The following is a 23,253-nucleotide window of genomic DNA, read 5'->3' as shown; positions in this document are numbered from 1 at the left end:
CATGCCTTGGTCACTTCCCAGTTGGATTACTGTAATTTGTTCTACATGTGGCTGCCCTTGAAGACCATCCAGAAATTACAACTGGTACAGAATGCAGTGATGCACATAGTTCTGGGTGCTCCATGGTCTGCCCACGTTAAACTGCTGCTGTACAAGCTGCACTGCCTTCCAGTTTCTGAATGCAATTCAAAGTGCTGGTATCACCTTTAAAGCCCTAAATGGCATGGTATCAGCTTACTTGCAGGACTACCTATCCCTGAGGTTATCTGTCCATCCCACCAGGTCAGACAGGGTCCCCTCTCTTAAATGTTATCTAGCAGGATTTAGGAAGTGCACCTTCTCCATAGCAGCCTCTGCCTTGTGGAACACCCTTCCCCCAGAGATCTGGCAGGCCCCTACTCTCCTTGGAAAAGGATCTGCCCTAACTTTCAGGCAGTAAAAATAGACGGTGGGAAATTTGTACTTTCAGACTTCCAAGATTCTGTTAATGTAGCCTTACAACAAAGTAGAATTAGTTGTCGTGTTTCCTCTCTGGTCTACTTGAGAGGCTGACATCGTAAGTCAAGGATTACCTGTATAACAAATTGTTCCCATAATGGCATTATACAATTGCATTGAAGCATCCCCTCAAGTACCTAGGTACATCACTTCCAAGCCCTTTATTGCGATCTACATGCTAACACCTATGTGATGGATGTACCTTTATCCTCACTACCACAGTGGCCCCAGTCACATGCAAGGAAGTTAAAAATCTCATTAACCAGCTTAAGTGTGGTAAAGCCCCCAGGAATGACCATATCCCCCCTGAGCTAATTAAATCCAATTCAAATTGGTGGGCCCCGGTATTGGCCTCTTTCTTTTCATACATTAACCACACAGCTAAGATTTCAGAGGACTTAAAAAGGGTGATAGGAATGTCCCAGCTAATTATAGGCCAATCAGTTTATTGAACATTATTAGCAAGCTATATGCCAGGTACCTATTCACCAAACTCCAAACCTGGGTACTAGATGAGGGAATAATTGACGCTGAGCAAGCAGGGTTTAAACCAGGATGATCCACTACAGACCACTGCCTAGTGCTTCAACATCTGGCAGACAAATATACAAACCACTGACTTGAATCTATATGCAGCCTTCACTGATTTCAAAGCAGCTGTTGATAATATCTCAAGGGTTAGACTCTGGGACATTGTGAGCAGATCCCCTATAGACAAAAGACTCTTGCTCCTAATTCATAAGCTATACCATAAAACTGGCCTTAGAGTAAGATGTAACCAGGGAGGTGACCTTTCTGACTTTATCCAGAATGTCAAGGGGGTGAAACAAGAATGTATTTTAGCACCATTGCTTTTTAACATATATATATCAACTCTCTTCAGAAAGTTGATGTCCATGCGCCTAAATTAGCTGATAGACATCTCCCAATTCTACTCTATGCTGACGATGCAGTTCTTCTCCCCTTGTCTTCTATAGGCATGAAGCGGGCACTAAGAACTCTGGCATCCTACTGTAATGAGGAACAATTAGTAATCACCTATGATAAATCTAAAGTTTAGTTTTTTCCAACAGAAGATGAAGGCACAAGTGAACAATTGATTTCCATGAATTATAGCAAGTCAAATATTTTAAATACTTGGGCATAGTATTTCAGGCCTCTAGGAAATTAACAGCCCAGGTAAATGATGCCACTTCTACTGCCCAAAAGAGCACACTAGCAATAACTAAATTTTATAGGCAATAGGGGGCAAATTACATTCCAGCAGGAATCAAACTGTTCATGGCTAAAACAGTTGCCCAACTATTATATGGGATACAATGTGGTCCATATACAAATCTAAGGGCTTATGAAACCTTTCAATCCTTAGGACTTTGTTCAATATCCCAAAATGTACCCCCAATGCAGTCTTGAGGCTTGAAGCTAACATGGCAATATTAAGGCCCAGGACTGGACCAGGATTCTAATCTCAGGACTCAGAATCATGTTTGACCCTACAGGCCTGATGCCTCTGCTGTTGTCAGACAGCTACTAATCTCATTGGCACCATACCTGTATAGAAGAACTTTGCAGTCTTGGGCTCTCTCCTGAATATTTAGGCCAATTAACCCTTGAGAAAGCCAAATCAATAGTAAAAGAAAGAATGAGGACATCTATACAATCTAACTGTAAGCAAATATAGATGGGACTTTTCTAGAGCTCACTTTGATGCCCCCCCTTCAAACTGCTGGTGGGAAGATTTCATGGGACTCCTTATTTACAGAGACTTTGCCCTTGTGGATCCAGGGAGGTAGAAACTCTTGCCCATGTCCTCATATGGTGTCCTTTTTATGATGCCCCAAGACATGCTTTGATCTCCCCAAACATCTCTAAATTTGAGGGTCATACTGATAGATTTTATGTTTATTACTTTTTAAGGGACGCTAACTATATACTCACATACCAGGTGGCCAAATATTTTCATCAAGTCATACAACTGCACAAAACTTTTAATTAGATATGTTGTTTTATTGTTTTATTATTTTTTTTCCATGATAATTAACTGCTGTACCAAACTCTTTCTCTTTTCCTATTGTAAAGGCTGGTCAAGGGCCATAATAAAGATATTAGATTTGATTTGACAATATGGGCAGCTATATCAAATCTTTTAAATAAATACTGTAATCTGGCATTCTCTTCTACTTTGTCAGAAATTAAATTCCAATTTTTAATTCAATACATATATTTTGTCTTCCATTAAAATAAATATTTCATATGTACTTACCTGTTATTCGTTGTTCTTTGTTTAGATCTATTTGTAACCACTGATATTCATCATTAGTAAAAGCTGCCCAAGAATGTCCAGGCCTTTTCAACCTGGCTCTTTCTGGGTTCCAAGTGCTTGGTTGACCCAGTTGCTCAGGCCATTCTAAAAATGAGGATGCATTAATTTGTGAATCAGCAATTACTCCAGACTCCATTCCAAGTGTCCCATAACAACCTAAACATAGAGAGAAACAAAAAGAAAAATCATCAGATTAGAGGAATTTGGCAATTGTGTTGTGTCCACACTTGAGTACTCAACATAGGGCAAAAGAAATATACACATTTAAATACAATTAATAAGACATTATGTTCTTTCATGGAAAATGTGTGTCTATGGAAATGGACATTTCATAATTACGTTAAAGGGAGGATGGATTTTATGCCAGTTTTTGTTCGTAACAAATATTAGAAACAAAAATTAACAATTTCATGTAATCACAAGGCAAAGTGTATAGGAAATCAGTAACTCCTACAATGACAGGAAACAGACAATCTCCTTTTTGTCCCAAGTTTGAAATGACAATGAAAGGCCTAGGGGAAAATTCAAAATGAAGGAGAGATACAGAGCTGAATAAAGTCTAGATCTCATTAAACATCAAAAGGCATGATGGCTTACCACTGGTTTTAAAAGTGAAGAGACCTGAAGACAGAGGGCCTCTGTGTAAAACAAAACAAAACAAAAAAATCACAAATCTATATTTTACTACCAACTTATTAAAAGTTTTCCGTTAATTTCTGTCTATGTATTTTACTAGAATATTACTCAATGATACACCATTTTGCAATGTACCACTTTGCATTATTCTTTAGCAGATTATTAGACTATTTCTGAAATGAGATCCACACACTAAAAGTCTTCACATTCAAAATAATAGAAGGAAAACCAGACTTCTAGATAATGTCTCTGCTACTTTTAAAAAAATGTTGGTATGCAGGTTAGCTCCACTTCCCATTGAGACCTACAGTTTTGCAAGCTTCTCAGTGAAAAACTACTATTTTGCTTGCGTGCTTTCTTGACGTCAAGATACTGGGCAATAATTAATAACATATGAAAGCTAAAAAAGGTGTAAAGTCTTTGCAATCAATGATGAAAAATATGCCTAATAGATCCTTCAGTTCTCTGAAACATGCTGAACTTCCACCATATCTCATGTCTATTTCTTAAAAATACTCTCCTGGATTACATAAAGGATGTTAAAATGCTTCATAACTCACTGTTTTAAAAAGTATTTACTAGTCAACATTTTAGACAAAAGTTAGCCATAAGCAATTAAGCAACAGCAGCAATTTCATGAAAACATATTCTGATACTATTCAAACATGTTTGAAAAGTTTTACAACTTTCAATGAAACCTTGTATTTAATATCTACTCTGTACTTTACAGTAATTTGTAAAGATATTTGCAATACTGGCGCAGGCTTAATGTTTCAGAGCTTAGATTTATCTGCATGTCAAATTCTAACAATTTTGAAATGCAATAACTAAAAAGAGAACATATACTTACACTTTTGATGTAACGTTGTTAGCCAGAGAGCTTTCATAGTATGGAATACCTTTGCTGATTACAACATTGATTTGACCTCCAAGAACATTAGATACCACTCCTGCATGTACGCCAGCCATGCAAAGGGAAGATGACTTTGGAAAGAAGATGGATTTGAATTCAATAATTCACAGTATTTCAACCTTTTTTGGTAAAAGTATTACTAATATATTTTTTTTATTCATTTAGCCTCTTTTTACAAAACTTAAAGTGAGCTTTCCAGGATCTAGAATGTTTCTCATGACTAGTGCTACAATTCTCACTGCCTTCATTTGGCAGGCTTTTGGTAGTCTGGTTGAGAATTATGAAAATAATGGAATTATATGTCCAACATCTGTGGATGAAATTGGGGAAGGCTACTCTAAGCATATAGTAGTGCTTAAAAGTTTGTGAACCCATCTGCATTTTCAATATTTATGCATAAATATGACTAAAACCTGATCTGTTCTCCACACGTCTTAAAACTAGATAAAGAGAACCCAATTAAACAAATGAGTCAAAAACATTATACTGTTCATTTATTTATTGAGGAAAATGTTTCACAGCTACATATTTGTGTGTGGCAAAAGTATGTAAACTTCTAAGATTATCTTTGAAGGGGAAATTAGAGTCAAGTGTTTCAATCAATACAATGATTATCAGGTGTGAGTGTGGGAGGTCCTGTCTTATTTAAAGAACAGAATTCTGGGTATTCACTATCAAAGTCTGATCTTCACAACACAGATATGTGAAAGTGTGTCATGTCTCAAACAAGGGAAACTTCTGAGGACCTCCAAAAAACAGTTGTTGATACTCACCAGGCTAGAAAAGGTTATGAAATTATTTCCAAAGTGGACTCCACCAGTCCACTGTCAGGCAGATCATGTATAAATGGAGACAATTCAACACTATCGTTATCCTCCCCAGGAGTAATCAATCAACCAAGATTACACCAAAAGCAAGGGGTGTAATAGTCCAGGAGGTCTCAAAGAATCCCAGGGTAACGTCTAAGGAACTAAAGGTCTCTCTTGCATTGGCAAATGTCAGTGTTCATGAAACCACCATCAGGAGAACATTGAACAAGAATGGTGTGCATCGCAGGGTTGCAAGGAGAAAGCCACTACTCTCCAAAAAGAACATGACTACCTGTCTACAGTTTGCGAAAGACCACATGGATAAGCCAAAAGACTATTGGAAGAATATTCTGTGGACGGATAAGACCAAAATGGAACTTTTTGGCTTGAATGAAAACCATTATGTTTGGCAAAAGGCAAACACTGCGTTCTAGCATAAGAACCTTATCCCATCTGTGAAACGTGGTGCTGGCAGTATCATGGTTCGGGCCTGCTTTGCTGCCTCTGGACCAGGATGGCTTGTCATCATTGATGGAACTACAAATTCTGAATTGTACCAGCAAATTCTACAGGAAAATGTCGGAGTATCTGTCCATGAACTGAAGCTCAAGAGAAAATGGGTCATGCAGCAAGACAATGACCCAAAACACATAAGTTGTATGAATGGTTAAAGTAGAAGAATTTAATGCTTTGGGATGGCCAAGTCAAGTCCTGACCTTATTGCTATAGAAATGTTGTGGAAGGACCTGAAGCAGGCAGTTCACGTGAGGAAACCAGCATTCCTGAGTTGGAAGCTGCTCTGAAAGGAGGAATGGACTAAAATTCCTCCAAGCTGATGTGCAGAACTGATCAACAGATATCAGAAATGTTTAGTTGTAGTTACTGTATTGCTGCCCAAGGGGGGCACACCAGTTACTGAAAGCAAAGGTTCATATACTTTTGCACACACAAATATGTAGCTTTGGATCATTTTCCTCAATAAATAAATCAACAAGTATATTATTTTTTACTCATTTGTTTAATTGGGTTCTCTTTATCTAGTTTTAGGACTTGTGTGGAAACAGATCACACTTTAGGTCATATTTTGCAGAAATATTGAAAATTCAAAAGGGTTCACAAACTTTTAAGCCTATGTAAAATTCAATATTTAAATCTAATTAAGTGCTGATACAAGACTAATTAGAGTTGAAATATATAAAGCAAATGTGTCACTGCAAAATCCACTGCATCTCCAAATGTAAACACATGAATGCTTGGGCCTTTATTTGTGGGACTACCTTTCCTCAACTGTCTCACCCTGTCCCATTGGGTCTGGCAGGACAGGCATATTGAGGGTCCCATTGGTTATAGAATGTCATCTTTCTCGACCCAGAAAGTATGCCTTTTCTTTCACAGTGCCTGCCTTTGGAATACCATTCCCCCAAATTAGAGTGGCCCCAACTCTGCTGGCTTTTTGCAAACTCTTGCAAACCTGGACGTGTTGCTGGGCATGGTGTTCAGGCTGTTAGTTGGAACCTGTGAAGTTGATGACTTGTGGCAAACTGGTTTATCTTGACTGCTATTATATGCACTGATGTTTTATGTGGTTTGTATTTTGATTTTAAATGTTGTTAGCCACCTAGAGGCACTATGGTGAGATGGATGGCTATATAAATTGACTAAATAAATAAATAATCTGAAAATCACAATGGCTATTACTTACATCTCTGTAGCCATGAGGAATAGTCCCATATATTTCAGCAAAAGGAAGCACACACCCAGCTGGACAATATTTGCTAGGGGAAAAAAAGGCAGGTACTTTTATAATGCATAATCAGTGTATCATATGCTAAAATGTTTAACTTTCAATAAACTTGATTAAGCAAGTTTAGCGATTCAAACAAATCAAGTCTGGTGATTTAAGTACATTTTCAAGGAGGAAGACATATGTTGCTGAAAAATATACAATAATAAGCTATAGAAAATGCCATGCCTTGGCAAATAATTGGTCTGAAAATATTTTGAACACAACAATGGAATAAACCTTATTATTTAATGATACATGAATGAAGAGCTAAATAAAGATTATATACTGTAAATGAAATAAAGCAATTAATAAAAGTTAAATATTTATTTCTGGGGGGAATTATGTCTTGTAAAACTAATTAATACTAACATTCATTCTGAATATTGCAAAGAATTAGAGTTTATAAACTAATGCCTGAAAACCACTGCAAATGTATTGCTATGATTTAAGAGCTGTGCTATATTACATTAAAAATGGCAGTATAGCCCTCACTTTCTACTTTAAAAGCACTAAGAGCAGTTAATGGGTTAACAGTGCAATCCTATGAAAGTTTATTCTGAAGAAAATCAAGAGTTGGTTTACTTTCAGGTTAGTGGATATAGGACTGCAGCCAAAAACTATGTTTAAATTTCAGAGTTTAGCTATGAATTTTTGATTTTTTAAAATCATGATGAACCATAAGAATAAATCTTGACTTTAACAATAACAGACTTGCTTTTCTGAAGTACTACTTCTGAAACAAATATTATTTATTAGTGGGAAATAGCATGGAACAATTCATGCTAAATACATCAACAACATATGCACAGAAATGTCACACTGCATTCAATAAAATTATTTTCAGACAACTGTATATCATAGAACAGTAGTCAAAAGTTTGTTCACACATGAGCATTAACTGCTTTTTCTCCCTATGAAATCTTGTAGTTCAAACAGGAGAAAAAGTGGGTAGTTCACAAGTGATCTGATCTTAATTTATTGTCAAAATATGGAAAAAACCAAATTTACCTGAATTCTGGCTCAGAAAAGTGACTTGCAGTATCTAAACATGTTATTAAATCTAGGAAAAATTATAGTAAAAGAAACATTATGAACAAAACCAAATCTTTTAAAAGAATGAAATGTTTTAAGACCCTACGTTGAAAACTACTGAATCATTAATCATTTTCATGCATCCTACTAATTTTTGCTTACAACTGAATAAACTGTGTCCTTGGTGAAGTACTGCCATTCATTCTTAGTTATAATGTGCTACATGGGATGGATTAGGAATTAGACACAGGTTATTTCTATCAGCTGAAATCACTCTCTCTTGGTAGATTCCAATACAGATCTGCTAACAGAACCAAGAGATGTATCAGCAAAAAAGCCAAAAAGGGGAGCTGAAGATGTAGCACATAGGATAAGCTGAGTTATATCTCACCCAAACATCAGTCAAATTAAGGAGATGCCAAGAGTAGTTGATATGCCAGGTTGAGAGGAATCTGTAATAATTGCCAGCTCCCTAATTCAGTGGAAACTCCAAATAACTATTCCTATCCATGAAAGCTTTCAGGTTCAGGTTTCATGTTAGCACACATAACAAATGGCAGAGCTTATATCATGATGTCATGAAGCATCTTTCTTAACTGGTCACTGTGGTTCACCAGTAGCTGAAGTGAACTTCAGCCATTTGGCTGTTTAGATATGGAGCTTTAGATATGAAAACTAAAGGCAACTGTTAACCAATAAGTCAATGAGAAAATGCTGAGAGCTATGATATTATTGGGGTAGTTCAAGAGCAGGGGTGGGCTACCGTCAGTTCTTAGCTTAATCTCAAAAAATGTTGCAGGTTAGTTCAGACCTCAGGCAATAATTATTTGTCTGCAGCTAGAAAAAAGGAGAAAAATAGGAAAAGCTAACTGAAGAGCAGAAAAATATGCTATTTCCCACTGTGGCCTGCAGATTATCCTTAAGGAATGCCACCTTCAATCTTAACCCTCAAAAAAATGTGTTTCCCCATCCCTGCTGTAATAAAAACGCTTTGTACCTTAAGCCAGGGACTCTAGGACTATTCGTCCAGGAATGTGCATCATTGCTACAAAATAGGACAATTGTTTTAATCACTTTGAATTAATTTATTCTAGTCATATCTTTTTGTGTATTTTAAACTTATCTTTAAATCCTCTTGTCTAGATGTGATTTTGTAAATATCTTTGCTTAATTCATTATACATTATTTACCAGAATCTGGGTAACAGGGAAACAGGAATCAATTAGCTGTGGCAAGATTATATATTTATAACACAGAAATAGATGTGTGGTCTGCTAAAGTATTGCTAAATTAGATCCTAAAATATACCTGGTTTGTCGGTTGTTGAATACGAAGCAAGAAACCCATGTCCATAAAAATGAATGTCACTCATGAATTGTACTGTAATTTCATTACTCTTTGATTCATTTAATTTGTCCACCTGAAGGCCCAAACCACAGTATTTCCCTGAAGTAGATAAAATATATAAATTTAGCACATAAGTAAATTTAGTAGAGAACCTCTGACCATTTATTAGATCTATGTGTTTACTACATACTTAATATATCTGCTGCACAAGTTTAACAATAATGAAATACAAAATGAACAGGATATTTCCCTTTCCTCTCAAGACAGATTTTTCAGAGTATCTTAGAAATTCAGAGGTACCAAATACCTAGAGATGTGTAGTTTCATCAACATTTCTAAACCTCTTGAATTTTTACCCAGTATCAAACCAATTATGACTCAAAAACTTTACAAATGAATTGTTTTGTCTTTCCAAGAACTGATCTCCTACCCTGGGAACACTTTCCAAGATAGGGAGAGAAATAGACTGATTTTCCTAAATGTAAATATTTTGGTATCATTAAGTAATGAGGATACTATGAATTTATTCCAAAGAATGTGTCATAGTCAAACTTCCTATAACAGGAAATGAAACAAAATACTTCCAGTGTCAGTAGAGTTCTCCTGAAGATTCAGAGTTATCTTCAAGAATCAGTTCTACTTTTGACTCTCCTGAAATTCTTAAATCATAATATATGCTAAAGATGTACACCATCTGCCAATCTAGCAAGTTACTACCAATGAATTTTATTTCAAAACTTCTTCAAAAAACAAGTGCTGCCAATTTAAATGTGACCTTATATTTCTAAACAACATAACAAAAGCATGTAAAATATGGCTTCTGAAATTCTTCCTAACTCATTTAATTAGTAGTAGTCATATATTTGTATGTCCACTGGGTCATGTGACCAGGATGGAAGATAGTTAGAATGTAACATTTGCCAACTTTCCAAGATGGTGCCCATCTGCCTCTCCCACACAGATGTAGTGTGGAAGTTTGTTTCCAGTTTCTTTTTTCTTTTTTACATCCACCATCTGATCTGGCTGATTTTCACACTTGATCACTTTTTTGCTTAGGTTTCTCCCCATCTGCCAAATCTAGTCTCATTCTATTCAGTTATGGGACAGTTATCATATTGATGGACATGCAGATGGATAAATCCTATGCTATCTTATATAATTTTTCCAACATTCCACTGAGTTGAAAAGACTAAAAACTCATTTTTAGCAAAGCAATATAAATACTACTCAATCTCTTACTTAGTCATACTAGGTAAAATAAGCTGAGACATAAACAGAGAATTATTTAGGCCAAGGAACTCAACTTGTAAATCAGGGTTGAAAGATTTTTGCCATTTAAAGAGCTCAAGTTTGCCTTTTGCCTTAGAGAAAATCTCTTCTCATATAACACTGAAGAGTCATAAGCTTGCTAAAAAGTATTTTTATGACAGATACTTTATACTATGTGATGAATCAAAATAGTGCTCCATTCAATACATACGTCTTTTTAAATGATTTTTTATTGAACTAAACCATCAATACAACTATTAAAAGTACAGAATGTATAAATGAAAATAAAATAAAATAAAATAAAACAAGCAAAAAGGAAATAAACTGAAGGTAATATGTAATGTTCAGAACAAATATAAAGATGTTAAACATGCATTTGTACAAGGATGATTAGGAAAAAAGGCAATGTAACTAAGAAATGTTACAATAAGCTTATCCTTAAGTATGGGGCTGTTCAAAACCTGTTCATTCTTTGTGTTATTAAGTATTTAAAGCTCCTATTGATTGCATTAATGTTTTCCGTCCAGACAAAGGCAATGATATAGGCCCCCAAAGATAACGTTTTGCTTTGCTTATAACCAAATTATTCACAGAAATTGGGCAAAGAGAAAAACGACCAAGCAAATAATTAGAGTGTGTATTTTTTAAACTAAACAGATAAATCATACGAAATATTTTTCTACTCTTAAATTATATATAAAAAATATATATTGATACTAGAGAGAAAATATGTCCTTACCTATCTCTGTTCTTGTGGGTCCAATTCCATTATAAACCCTCACATAATTAAAATGACAAGAATCTGAATCATCAATATCAAAATCCCCAAATTTGAGCTGAACTCTCTGCTCAGGCTTTACTCGAATTTCCCATTCACACACTGTGCTATTGGGATAGGCATGTGGATAATTAATCGATGTAAATGTTCCACTTTCAGGACCTAAGACAGTATATCCACATCCATCACCTACAAAACAAAAATTCATCTGTAAGGTTACTTTCTCATGAACAGAAGAATGTATATCTGCACTTCAACGATTAGCTGCAAACTATACTTATTATAGTTTGTAAATATGTTATATCAATATTTCATAATTGTGGATTTATTTATGACCTTTATGGATCTAGTTGCATATCCTAAACCTAATCCTGAATATTTTTTTAATAATGTGAAATCTACAATGAGATAGTTCCTCTGACAGATTTTATATTTGCATACTAATTAAAGTAAAATTAATATTATAGCAACTTTTATGATCACAGCCCAACTTTTGAGGGCAGGTTTACAGAAGGCTCTTTTAGTAAAAATTGGAATCCCTTAGAGTCTTTAACTTTACACCAACCTCTCTTAAGCATGCCTTGAACAACAATGGCTTTCAGCTATCTCTATTACAATAATGGGATAGTTAATGGTTATACTGTATACCTAGTAATATGTCTGGAGAAAAAGAAGGAATTGAGAAAGGGGTAACTGCAATCTCTAAAATGTCCTTCACAATTTTAGAATCCCTTTTATATCTGAACTGTCCATGTGTTGAATAGAAAATCACAGTGAGGAAAATATGGTTCCATATCCATGAACAGTTCTTCTTAACCTCCTGTTATAATCCAGTTCCTCATAACAAAATGTGCATCACTGTAAGGAATCTGAACAAGTAGCTATGGAAAAGATAAATAGTACTGGGACTGATGTGAATAAGTAGGTTGTGCCTCTGCCACTGAGAAGAACCATATGTCAATTTCACACCAGGGGGAATTTTAAACTCTCATTCCCAAAGAATGTATAAAATACCATAGTCTAACATAGCACTGATTTTATTTTCATCAAAAACCTATTCAACGTTTTTAAAAATATTTTAATTTTCTGAAAAAGGAATACATATATTGTTTTACTAAGTCTGAGATAGCAACACTTCGTAAAGAATTTTACTGTTAATGCAAAACAGATGAGGGAACAACACAGACATCCTTCATTCATCCCACAGACTTTAAAACATTATTTGCAAACATATTTGAATAAAAAGGATACATAATTCTAATAGTACCTCAATTTCAAGCAAAACATTTTAATTTGAACAGTTTTGCATAAGATCTACATAATGTCTGAGTGTATAATGACAGACTTTGCTCTTACTGATCTTTTCAGTATAAACTCACTTTGTCACACAATATCATTTTCTGGCAATGCTAGTTAAAGCTCTGGAAATTTCATATATATCCCTATAAGGCATAGTGGGATATACATACCGTCCATATCAATTCAACATACATAAATCAATTGTGGGCCTCTCCTGCTTCGTTCACTAAGTTCCACCATCTTCAGCCAGTACAAGCAGCGGTAAGGGATAATAGGAGTTACAGTTCAGAAAAAAAAAGATTGCCAAAAGTTTCTACCCTTACTTTACATGATACCCTACATATTGTATTACATACTATTGAAGATTTAGAACAGAGAGGAAAGATTCAATATCCAACAGAATAATGTATTTGTCTATAAAACTAACCAAGACCTTGAGAAGGAAAAATAGATCTGAAGTCAGGAGGTGGTATTGCTTGGCAGCTTTATTGCCCTAACACACTCAGTGCACTGTTAATCTGCCCACTCTTGCAACCTACCTCAGGGAAGATTATGAATCAGACTACAAGTAGACAAATATATCAGTTGAGAATAATAAGATGTTCAGTGAACATTGAAATAAGCCCTTCCTAAAGCTTTACCCTTGCTCATTTCTTTTGATGTTATCATTCTAATGTTCCATTATTTTTTCTTAAGACAAAAAGGATCTGTTTTTTTAACCTGAAAAATGGGGAGGAGGAGGGAAAAAAACACACCTTTTATGTGAGTATTAAAAATTTGAAATACAGAAATAATCAATATATTTCACAAAAATAATTGTATTATTAACTCTCTCTCCCCCCCACACACACACAATGACAGATGTAATATAAGCATGCTAGTTAATATTTTTAATACTAAGTACCTCAGTATGTCCTTCCATAGTAAAATATATTTTACCTCAGAATTATCAAATTTAGTTTTGCTTTTGAAATTTAGAGAGCCTGACCTAGCTACTAAATGAATCACTAATTCGTTTAAGTGTTAATATGTTTTGGAAGTAACCTAAATATATTTGTATACAGTATATTGGAAGATATAAAGAAGAATGGCAGTTAAGTATGTTTATACTCAGTTCGGTTTGTGCATACAAAAGGCACAAAACGTACTCTTAATCCACCTTTCTCCTGAAAGAATTTCATCCATCACTGATGACAGTTCAGAAACTGAGTTCACTTCTGCCTGGCACCACTTCCACTCCCAATCTTTGGAAAAATTTTAAGCCAGATCCCAGTCTTTGTAACATGAACAGGGCTCACTGGAGTCAATCAGTAGAGTGCAAACCATAGTCAGTGCCTGCACCCTATGCTAGACCAACTCCTGGAGTAACAAAAATCCCCTCACTACCTTTCACAGAAATGTGAAGACATAAATTGCTTCACCACTCCCCCATCCTATGCTTTTAATAAAAAAAAACATTGGAATGTGCTTGGCCATTTTACCAAAAACAAACAATGTCTGAGCTGTTAGCATGACGGAAAGGTTACCTGACCATCAAAGCATCAGTCTTCCTGCCTACAAATACCCACTGAAAGCTGATGATAGCATGACACTACAGGTTTGCAGCCAAGTGTTTTTGCCAACAGCTGTATCCATGTTGGAAGCTGCAGTGTAGAGCCTCCATGTATTTGGGGAAGTAGGGAGGAAGAGTAATGGCTAACTTCAGCCCTTTTTTTCTCTTATTTAATCTTAACTTTTAGTTTTAGTTTTTAGGCTTAGTGTTAAGAGAGTGCATTTCTATTCTATTCTATTCTATTCTATTCTATTCTATTCTATTCTATTCTATTCTATTCTATTCTACTCTACTCTCTTTTAATAGTGAGTTTCAGAACTGCTGTAAAACTTGACTAGAAACTATCCGGAAATGGCCTGTGAACTCTACTAAAGTTTAAGTTAAGGGAGGCAGAATGAGGCAAGAGCTCCTGCAAACAGGAAAACAGTCTTACCCAAGTCCTCCAGAGCTCCAACACTGCAAATCACAACACAGAAGTTATCTGAACAATACAGCCACTACCCCAGAGTGCTTAGTATCTGAAGATCAGGTGATACAACATTAATACCAGTTCAGTCTAAGTGCCAAATGTGGATAAGCCTAACCTGATTTTATCGAAGTATTTATCTGCCACATCAACTGGCGTGGAGCCTAAAATATCCAAATACAAGGAATGCTATTGGGTATCTTGAAGGATAGTTTGATTGGTCAAGCCACATCTATTTTTTTTTTTTAATGATTCTGATTGGAAACTAGTGTGAGGGGGAAAAGAGCAATAAATAAAATAAATAAATAAAATTACAGAGCAATAAATAAAATTGCTATGTGGACTAAAGTTTTCAGTCATGGACAGGAAGCCGGAAAATAGAGTGCTGATAGAAGGAGTGTGACAGGAACAATGGAACAGGGAAGTGTGGTAAAATTAGCACCAAGGATGTTATGATTCAGTTGCAAATCCTGGGAGTCATGTTTGTGGTTTTTGAGGATAAAAAGGATTGCAACAAGGGGGTCGGGGCCACTCGGCCAAGCTGTCTTACCTGACCGCTTGCTCGTGCTGGTCCTCATTGCAATGTGAATCTAAGTAAGTACCTTGTATGCTATTGGTTGAATTTTACTTGCTTATTGAGCTAACATTTAATAAAGCTTTTAGAAATTTGAAGTGATTTATGTTCTGGTGTGTCTTTCTCCTGTATTTAACGAGGTTTTTCCCCTGACAGTTTTGATGCATTGGCCAGGAAGGGACATGCTGAAAGAGGCCTGGAAGGCAGGCTATCAGCTGCTCCTTTCCTGTGTTCACCCACACTGTCGCTTAAAGTTCTAAGGCTTGAAGCTCTAAGGTAAGAGGGAACTCCCTTCCTGGGAAATCCCTTTGGAAAATTTTGTGTTTTTATGGAATTTTAAACAGGTAGTTTAGTTTATAAGGAGTGGAATTGCTGTGCCCCGAAGGCAAAACAGTCTGGTGCTTCCGTGACTGGGACCCTGAGGTGTGCCAGTGCATCAAGGGTCTGATCAGCCCCGGAGGAAGAGTTGAGGTCCAGGGTCACGCCCTGAGGTGTATTTTGTAAGAAAAAGAAAAAAAAGAGAGAGAGGGGAAAAAAGGGGAAGTAAGAAGTGACAGTTTGGAATTGAATATCATTGCCTTTGAGTTTTGGAATTGTTTTATGCAAACATGCTTGCTTGCTGATTGTCTCGTCTTTGCTTACGTGTCTGTTTCCTTTCCAGCTGTTTTGCTTTTTGTTTTTCTTTGTGTGGTCGCCGGTTTGGCCTGTTTGTTTTTTATCCAATGATTTTACATATACATTTAATAGTTTACAACACTGCCTCTACTGGGTCAGTTTGTTGACTACTAAGGGTCCCCCCACCTTTCTCGTAGATAAGGGTCGGCAGGCTTGCCGAGGTGTGGTGTCCCTTGCCATTGCTGGCTTGCACAGTGGGACCGGCCCTTTTCCGTAGATAAGGATTGTCTTGTTGACAAGGGCTAGTTTCCACTGTACCCAGGGTTGCACCCGGGAACAAGGAAAAAAAGAAAGAAAGGTGTGTGTGTGTGTTAGTTCCCTTATATATCCCCTCTGTGGACCAGGGCTGAGCGAGAAATCAATTGCAGCTGCACCCAGCCGCCTGCAAGGCCAGTGGTTGATGACCAGGGGTGTCTGGAATGCAAGGGCAGTTGATGGAACTCTTATCCCTCCACAGATTCGGTGAAAGAGAGTGTGTTTGAAAATTTATGAATGTGGAGCCTGTCCCTCTTTTGGATATGTTGGTTTTGTGATTGCCAGTGTTGGTGTGATTGCTGTTGTTGTAGTCACTGTGTGGATTGCTGGTGAGTGAGAGGGCTTCAAGAGAATCAAAGCTAATATTGACTAAATAATATGTGAAGACTTATTTTTTCAAACCCCTTCTCACTTAAAGATGAAGAATAGATTCAGAAACTTCTGTGATTGTCTGCCTCATCCTGCACTGAATCTTCTCCAATGTAAATACTGTAGAGGATTGAGGTATTATGTCCCTTAAATACAGATCATTTGCTAAATGTCCCAGCAGATTACAAATAATTATGAATTAACCAAATTTAAATCAATAGCTCTATTTTTCTCAAGAAAGTATATCAAATTAAATCTGAATGTTTGCATTAAAAAGTCATAGTCTTTAAAGTTTTTAGTGCAATATATCAATAAAATATCCTAACTGGACTGATTTAAATATCAGGTTTAAAAGTTATTATATTTTGGATTTTAATAAAAAAAATAGGTCTAGTAATTTTTAATCTAAGGTTTCAGTAATCAGGTTTTCTGCAATTATTGCTGCAGAAAAATATTTCACTTTCTTTATTTCATTGTTCCCTTTCTTCTTAGGTTTGGGAAAGGCAGGAAGGTTATACTCTGATTTAATGATTTAATGAATCCAGTGAGTCATAAAAGTTTGACTCAACAAGAAGAGGTAATCATAATCTACTACACACAACTGAAGTATTTTAATGAACTTAAATTTTGTGGAAATGATTAATTTATATAATTGTGACTTAATGAAGTTTGGTATCTTTATTAGATCTAGTGACTCAAGTCACCCAACAAAATTTTTTATTCACAAGTGAAACACCCCTTTGGATCCACAGCATACATCCAAAATGTATATTTTGGAGAGGAGTGTATCCAACTGTCTAACTGTACATGGTCCTCTCAGACTTCTGGGCACATCATTTGTGTTGGAATAATGATAGGGTAGGGTAGGGTAGGGTAGGGTAGGGTAGGGTAGGGTAGGGTAAGGTACAGTAGAATACAGTAGAATACAATAGCACTCTCTTAACACTAAGCCTAAAAACCAAAAGTTAAGATTAAATAAGAAAAAAAAAAGAACCATAAATTCTAAGTAAAATTTTAAACTAGATATTGAGTCTATAGTGCAATATATTAACAATATAGAAATAAATTGTACTGTAAAATCTAATAATCCAATAAAACAGAATTTATGTAGCTCATGGTTAAACTGTGGAGTCCTTGGTGCTCTCTAAGCTTGATTGTTTGTTTGTTTGCAGACATTTCTTTACCCAATTAAATAACATCATCAGTGGGAGTAAGTGTGGGGTTTGCTTCCGGTTTATATACAATAGCTTTTAATAATCTAAAATATTAATAGCTTATAACTGATCATTCATTTGTACATGACCAAAGATTTATGGACCAAATATAGAAATGCTAATCACTTAGACCAGACGTCAGTTGTCCGTGCACATTCGTAGCTTCTATGCAAAACTTTATGTGTAATAAGGCTTTTCTTATTTGATGGAAGAAAATTTTTAAAAATTCCTCAGAGACACCTGGGACATATAAAAACAAAGAAACATGAGTCTTCTTCAAATATCATTATACAGCAGTGTAACAGAACAGGAAGAATGGATTCCATTGAACCATCACCACAAGGGCAGGTTTGACTACAGTAGTTCCCATATAAAAGTGCTGATGGCAAGCTATTGTATCTGACTCTGAAGGAAAACCTTTGTTGAAATGAGGGGGTATCTGTGAGATGATGTAATTAGCAGTTTTCCACTAGGGTAATTAAACCATACTTGGATAGATTTTGGCATGAGGCCTCTCTCATTCAGGTACTTAATATCGTCCTTTGATAATTCTCTTAGCTTGACTAGATTTGAGAAAATGAAGGAAATCAAGAGAGACAGTCAAATGTTCTATACAGGCCTAATTTTCAGATCATAACTGAAAAACTGAATTTCTGCAAAATTATTTATCCTTACAGATAATGCAAGACAAAATATTATGACTATGCATGTTGACAATTACCACTGCACAATAGGCTTCTATATGGGTAAATAGCTATAACAGCTACATGTACATGCAGTACATGTAATAAAACAGAATTTGTTGATTTTACAATCCATCACATATTTCATCATTAAAAATGAAACAAAAGAACAAATCCTGCATTATAAATAATTTAAATAAAAATGAAGAACACCTTTTGAATATATGCAATAGCTGTACTCTGATATGAATCCAGGCCCAAATGGCACAGAATAGGAATGTTTTAACTGAGTTGAGGTACAACTGCGGTTTCTAAATGGCCCTGTCCCTGATTCCAAACCTTTTATAGTCTCTCCCTTCTGATATGCAGTTTGGGAGTCTAGTATGCGGGCAGTGCCATATGCCAAAATGAAAAAAAGATGTTTAGGCACTTACCTAAGAAAACAACTTCATAAAGAAGGGAAAGGAGGAGTCTTGTATTCAGAGATCAAAACACATTCCTCAAATCAAAGTGACCTAACAGTTGCCCCAATTGCAGCCTTTGAAATGAATGACAAAGCTAGGGATGGTGAAGTGAAGAGAAGGACAGTGGTATATATTTGCTGGCACCTTGTTTTGAGCTACTTATGTATGTAAGAGCATTTCTTTTAGAATCCACACTCCTATTCTTGAATGATTCTTCTCTTAGTTTGCTTTTCCAACTCTTGATTCTTTACCCCCCCCACGCCCCCCACACCCTCCTAACCCCCCTACCACACACATCCCCAATCCCCCCCCCTTCAGATCTCTATAAATACCCACAAAAGGGTCACATCACCCTGGGCACAGAGAGGACTGCTCCTGTCTGTGCTCCTGCTCTCTGAAGATGCCGGTCACAGATGCTGGCGAAACGTTAGGAAACAAAACTTCCAGAACACGGCCACACAACCCGGAAGACCCACATCAGCCATCTTGATTCTTTAATTCCATCCCATCATTTCACATACTGTAATCCTTTCCTTTCAAATCTTTTACTTTTCAGTGTTTAAATCTATACTGTTTAAAGACAGAGGGATTTTTTTTAAAAAAATGTAAATAATATAGTTATGTGTGTCTGTTTTCTTCCTCTCTTTTGTCTTTACAAGCAGTATCTCTGCCTCTGCCCTGTTTTGGCCTTACTAATAGATATGTTTGTATGTTAGTATATTAGGTTTATTACAGAATTATTACAGAATAGGGATGGAGAGTGAGGTTCATTCACTTGAGAAATCTGCTGTAGAAGGAGGCTCCTCAGACAGATACTATTGCCAAAATATTGTATAATTTGAAAGCCCCACAGTTTCTCAAAATTTAATACATTTCAACTAAATCTAATGTTTATTTATATGCTTACTCATTAGTAAAACTTCTATGATCACAGACTTATAGAATCAGAGTGACCCTGTGGCTTACAAAGTCCAGCAATACAAATCAAAAATTTGTACTGTCCAGCAATACATATAAAATAAAACAGATTAAACAATACACCAACACTAGCAGTTCCAAATAATCAACCTCCAATTACACACAACACCTTTCCTTCCTCATCCAGAATAAATGTCCTCATTATTCCTATACATCCATTAGACTGCAGTTTGCAAAACAGAGAAACATATTGGCAGGCATTATATCATCACCAGTTCTGAATCTATCTGTACCCCATTCTGCCTCCTTTCCCAGGACTTTTGAACCGGGCTATACTAGTAGTCTGTAAAGCACTAGGTCTTATTCGTTTTTGCTGCCACAAGTTAATAGGAGAGGTTATTCTGGAGATGATAGTGTAGTCTTACCAACAATTATAGATTTTCTTTGAGGTTCCCTGGCACACACACTCAGTTCTTTTACGACTTCTTTTTAAAAAGAAAAAGAGAGAAAAAGCAAGCACTCGCTTCAGGCACACGTTCAGCTTAATCAGCGAAGAAGCTCGGAGCGCTGCCTGGGATGAGACTTTTCTTCAGCGCGAAAAGTTGCGAAAACGGGCTTTCGGCGAACAGAGAGAAACGGTACCCTGGACTACAAAACACCCATTACATTTGACCATAGATTGCATCGTCGGTTAAAAGTGAGTTGTGCGAGCTCAGAAATTGGGGTTCAAGTGTGTCGGGTGAAAACAGCCGGTATTCATTCCTTTACCATTCCAAAATATGAGGCTGGGATCGGCGTTAAAAGTTTGCAGAAGTTAAGGACCGGATGGAAGGAAGCTCGCTGCAGATGCACGGAACTGGGCTTACTGGGAGGAGCATCTCCGGACTATTCTGCCCCACCTTTTCCCCTCCCTTTCCCCCTTCCCCACGTATTAATGACATCCGAGGCGTGTGGAGAGGGCGATGCTCCTCCTGGGTGCGCTCCCAGGCGAGCGTCAAGGCACAATGGCGGGAAGGCTTTTCCTGCCCTCGCCACCACCGGCTCCCCCACTTACCTTTCTGAGCCGCCGCGTCCCGTCGGAGCAGCAGGAGTAACAGCAGGGAAGCCACCGCAGGCCGGGTCCCCGGGGGGAGGCGGCGCTCGCGGCCGCTCACCATTTCCCGCGTCTCCTGCACAGCAGCCGGCTGTCCGAGCGCATCCCAAGCCGAACAACTGCGCTTCTCTGGCGGCCGCTCGTGGATCCGGCCACCGCCCCCTCCCCTTCCTCTCCTTCCCCCCACCCACCGCTGGCTCCCGCCGCCCCCGGTAGCGCAACCACTTCCGGGTCCGTCGGCTGCCCCGCTACAGCGGCAGCCGCCCCTTCCTCGCCTCCTCCAGAACAGGGTCCCCGGCGTTGGTCTTCAGAGCCTTCCCGTCGCATTGCGTTGCTGAGCTGCGGCTGGCGCCGGCTACACAGACAAGGAGTCGGATAGAGCGAGGGGAGTCCCGGGAGGGGAAGGCGACAAGCTCGCAACCGCGCGCCTGGTGGGGCAACTTAACGGCCAGAGGTTGTGGTGGGGCAGACTGAGGCCCTTTCTAAAGGGCTCGTCTTGGTGAATGGATCGGAGATCTCTAGCATCGCTGCTTTAAGTCATTGCTCCTTTAAGGTCCTGGGCCAGGAGGCTGATGGCCCTGCCAAGTCTGTCCCTTGCAATTGGAGGGAATGACACAGGGATGGCTCTCCTGTGTGCAGGGCATGACTGCCCAACTCTCAACCCTGTTGGACAATCCTAGACAAAGTAGGAAGGCCCAAACAGTCAACCAATTTGCTGTCAGATCAAAAGCACCCATTCTCAGGAAATCTATTCATCCATCAATCCATCCCTCCATCCATTTCTCTAATTTATATAGCCTTTAGATCAGTATCTCATAAATGCAGCAAAAAACAACCAACAACCCTCAAATAAATTTCACAGAAGTCCAGGAAGCTTCCTCAGAAAGATCTGATGAAACAAGCATTTGTTGGAAGAACAAATTCAGGAGAACTAGCAAGTCTGACATTTATGAGGATGAATAGGATGAGGAAATGGGCAACACCTGCTAATATAAATAAAGTATCTGGCTAAGCAACATAGCACAGAAAGGCCAGTCCTAAGCTATTTCCTGCCATTAAAATCATGGCAATATTTGAGTCCAGTTTGAGAGAGAAATTACCTACCCTGGTTACAATAAAGTGCATTGGGAAAATGCAGGATTTTCTTTGTTTCCATTTTACCAGAAAGGATGCCAATTGTGTTGAGCATATAGTTATTCACAAGGGCTTCTGCAACTAGAAAAGAAATTGAAAATGAGGCTACTCCAAGAGAAAAAAAATTGCTCAGCCTAGACACTGGGAAACTGATGAGTTTCCAGAGGAAACAGAGGAAATTTCTTGTACTCTTGCCACTACTTGCAAACCAAGACCCCAGAATTCAGTCAAAAACAATTTACCACAAAATGCAAACATACATATTCAGTTCAAGATGTATTGTCAAGTATCACAAGTAGAATAATTCTGGAGTCAATTTTCCAAGAAGTCAAATTGCTCATGAAACAAAAATATAGATAAACAGGAACAATTGCTAGAGAGGCAATATATTTGCATGATTTGTTGATTTTCATCCATGTTATTCACTGGATGCTACTTTTCTAATGGGTTTTATAAAGATCATCTTGGCCTTTGGTTTAGAGATAAAGAACTATGATGATGCCAATGTAATGAATGGAGCTGTAGTATGCAGGTTCTGAAAGAGACAAAACACTATCTTTGTTATAACCGTAGGTTGAACTTAAAATTTTTTGATGTCTATAAAAATACAGATGATTTTGCAAATTTCTACTATTCTTCAGCAGCTTTTTAATCTTTTCAAGTTCCTCTGCATATTTACATTTCACTGAATTACAAAAATAAATTGGGACCAAAATTACTGAATTCAAGAAATAGTCAGTTGCATACTGGATATATCAGTTTGCATCAAAATAGCCTATTAATCAACACTTTTAATGGTTTTATTGCTTCTGAATATAATAAGCAATGAATCACATTCTACGAAAAGTGTAAAGGCATTCTAATTCAGATACTTTTACTTTGTGTTTTTTCTGATCTTAATCTTTTTATTAAATGCTCATTGAACTTAAAAGGGCTATCAGGTTACCTGCAAAGTGATTGTGGTGTGGCTTAAACTTGCATTGTTAATTCTTCAATAAACTGCAAGATCTGAAGGATCTTGAGGAAAATTTAAACAAAATTATGATTGATATAAAGATTATTGCAGAAGAAAATTTCATCAAAATGCAAACTAAAGAAAAGAGAATCCATTACATGTCCCCAAAATTACAAAGCTATGTTATTACTGAATTCAACAGAGCAAGAAG

The 23,253-nt window shown here is 37.2% G+C and overlaps 1 protein-coding gene across 2 annotated transcripts in view; it reads right to left on the bottom strand.

The window, feature by feature from the left end:
• The window catches only part of DCBLD2 (discoidin, CUB and LCCL domain containing 2), a 41,435-nt gene extending 20,332 nt beyond the window's left edge, over positions 1-21,103 (bottom strand). Inside the window, exons 1-8 of one of the 2 annotated variants that reach the window (XM_088140792.1) lie at positions 20,915-21,103; positions 11,353-11,580; positions 9,306-9,443; positions 7,974-8,025; positions 6,882-6,954; positions 4,308-4,441; positions 3,419-3,459; positions 2,762-2,977 (exon numbers count right to left, since the gene is read on the bottom strand). In XM_088140792.1, the coding sequence (XP_087996918.1) occupies positions 2,762-2,977; positions 3,419-3,459; positions 4,308-4,441; positions 6,882-6,954; positions 7,974-8,025; positions 9,306-9,443; positions 11,353-11,580; positions 20,915-21,017 (985 nt within the window). In that variant the 5' untranslated portion in view covers positions 21,018-21,103. Of the gene's footprint in view, positions 1-2,761; positions 2,978-3,418; positions 3,460-4,307; positions 4,442-6,881; positions 6,955-7,973; positions 8,026-9,305; positions 9,444-11,352; positions 11,581-20,285; positions 20,621-20,914 lie in introns of those variants that run through there. The other variant, XM_088140793.1, reaches the window with a different exon arrangement.
• Between the last annotated feature and the right edge of the window lie 2,150 nt (positions 21,104-23,253).

This window comes from Python bivittatus, unplaced genomic scaffold, assembly GCF_059951505.1.
Source record: "Python bivittatus isolate LINGU-HERP-01145 unplaced genomic scaffold, Pbiv_v1 ctg000340_np1212, whole genome shotgun sequence".
Classification (NCBI taxonomy): Eukaryota; Metazoa; Chordata; class Lepidosauria; order Squamata; family Pythonidae; genus Python; species Python bivittatus.
This window is presented reverse-complemented; position numbering and strand designations above follow the sequence as displayed.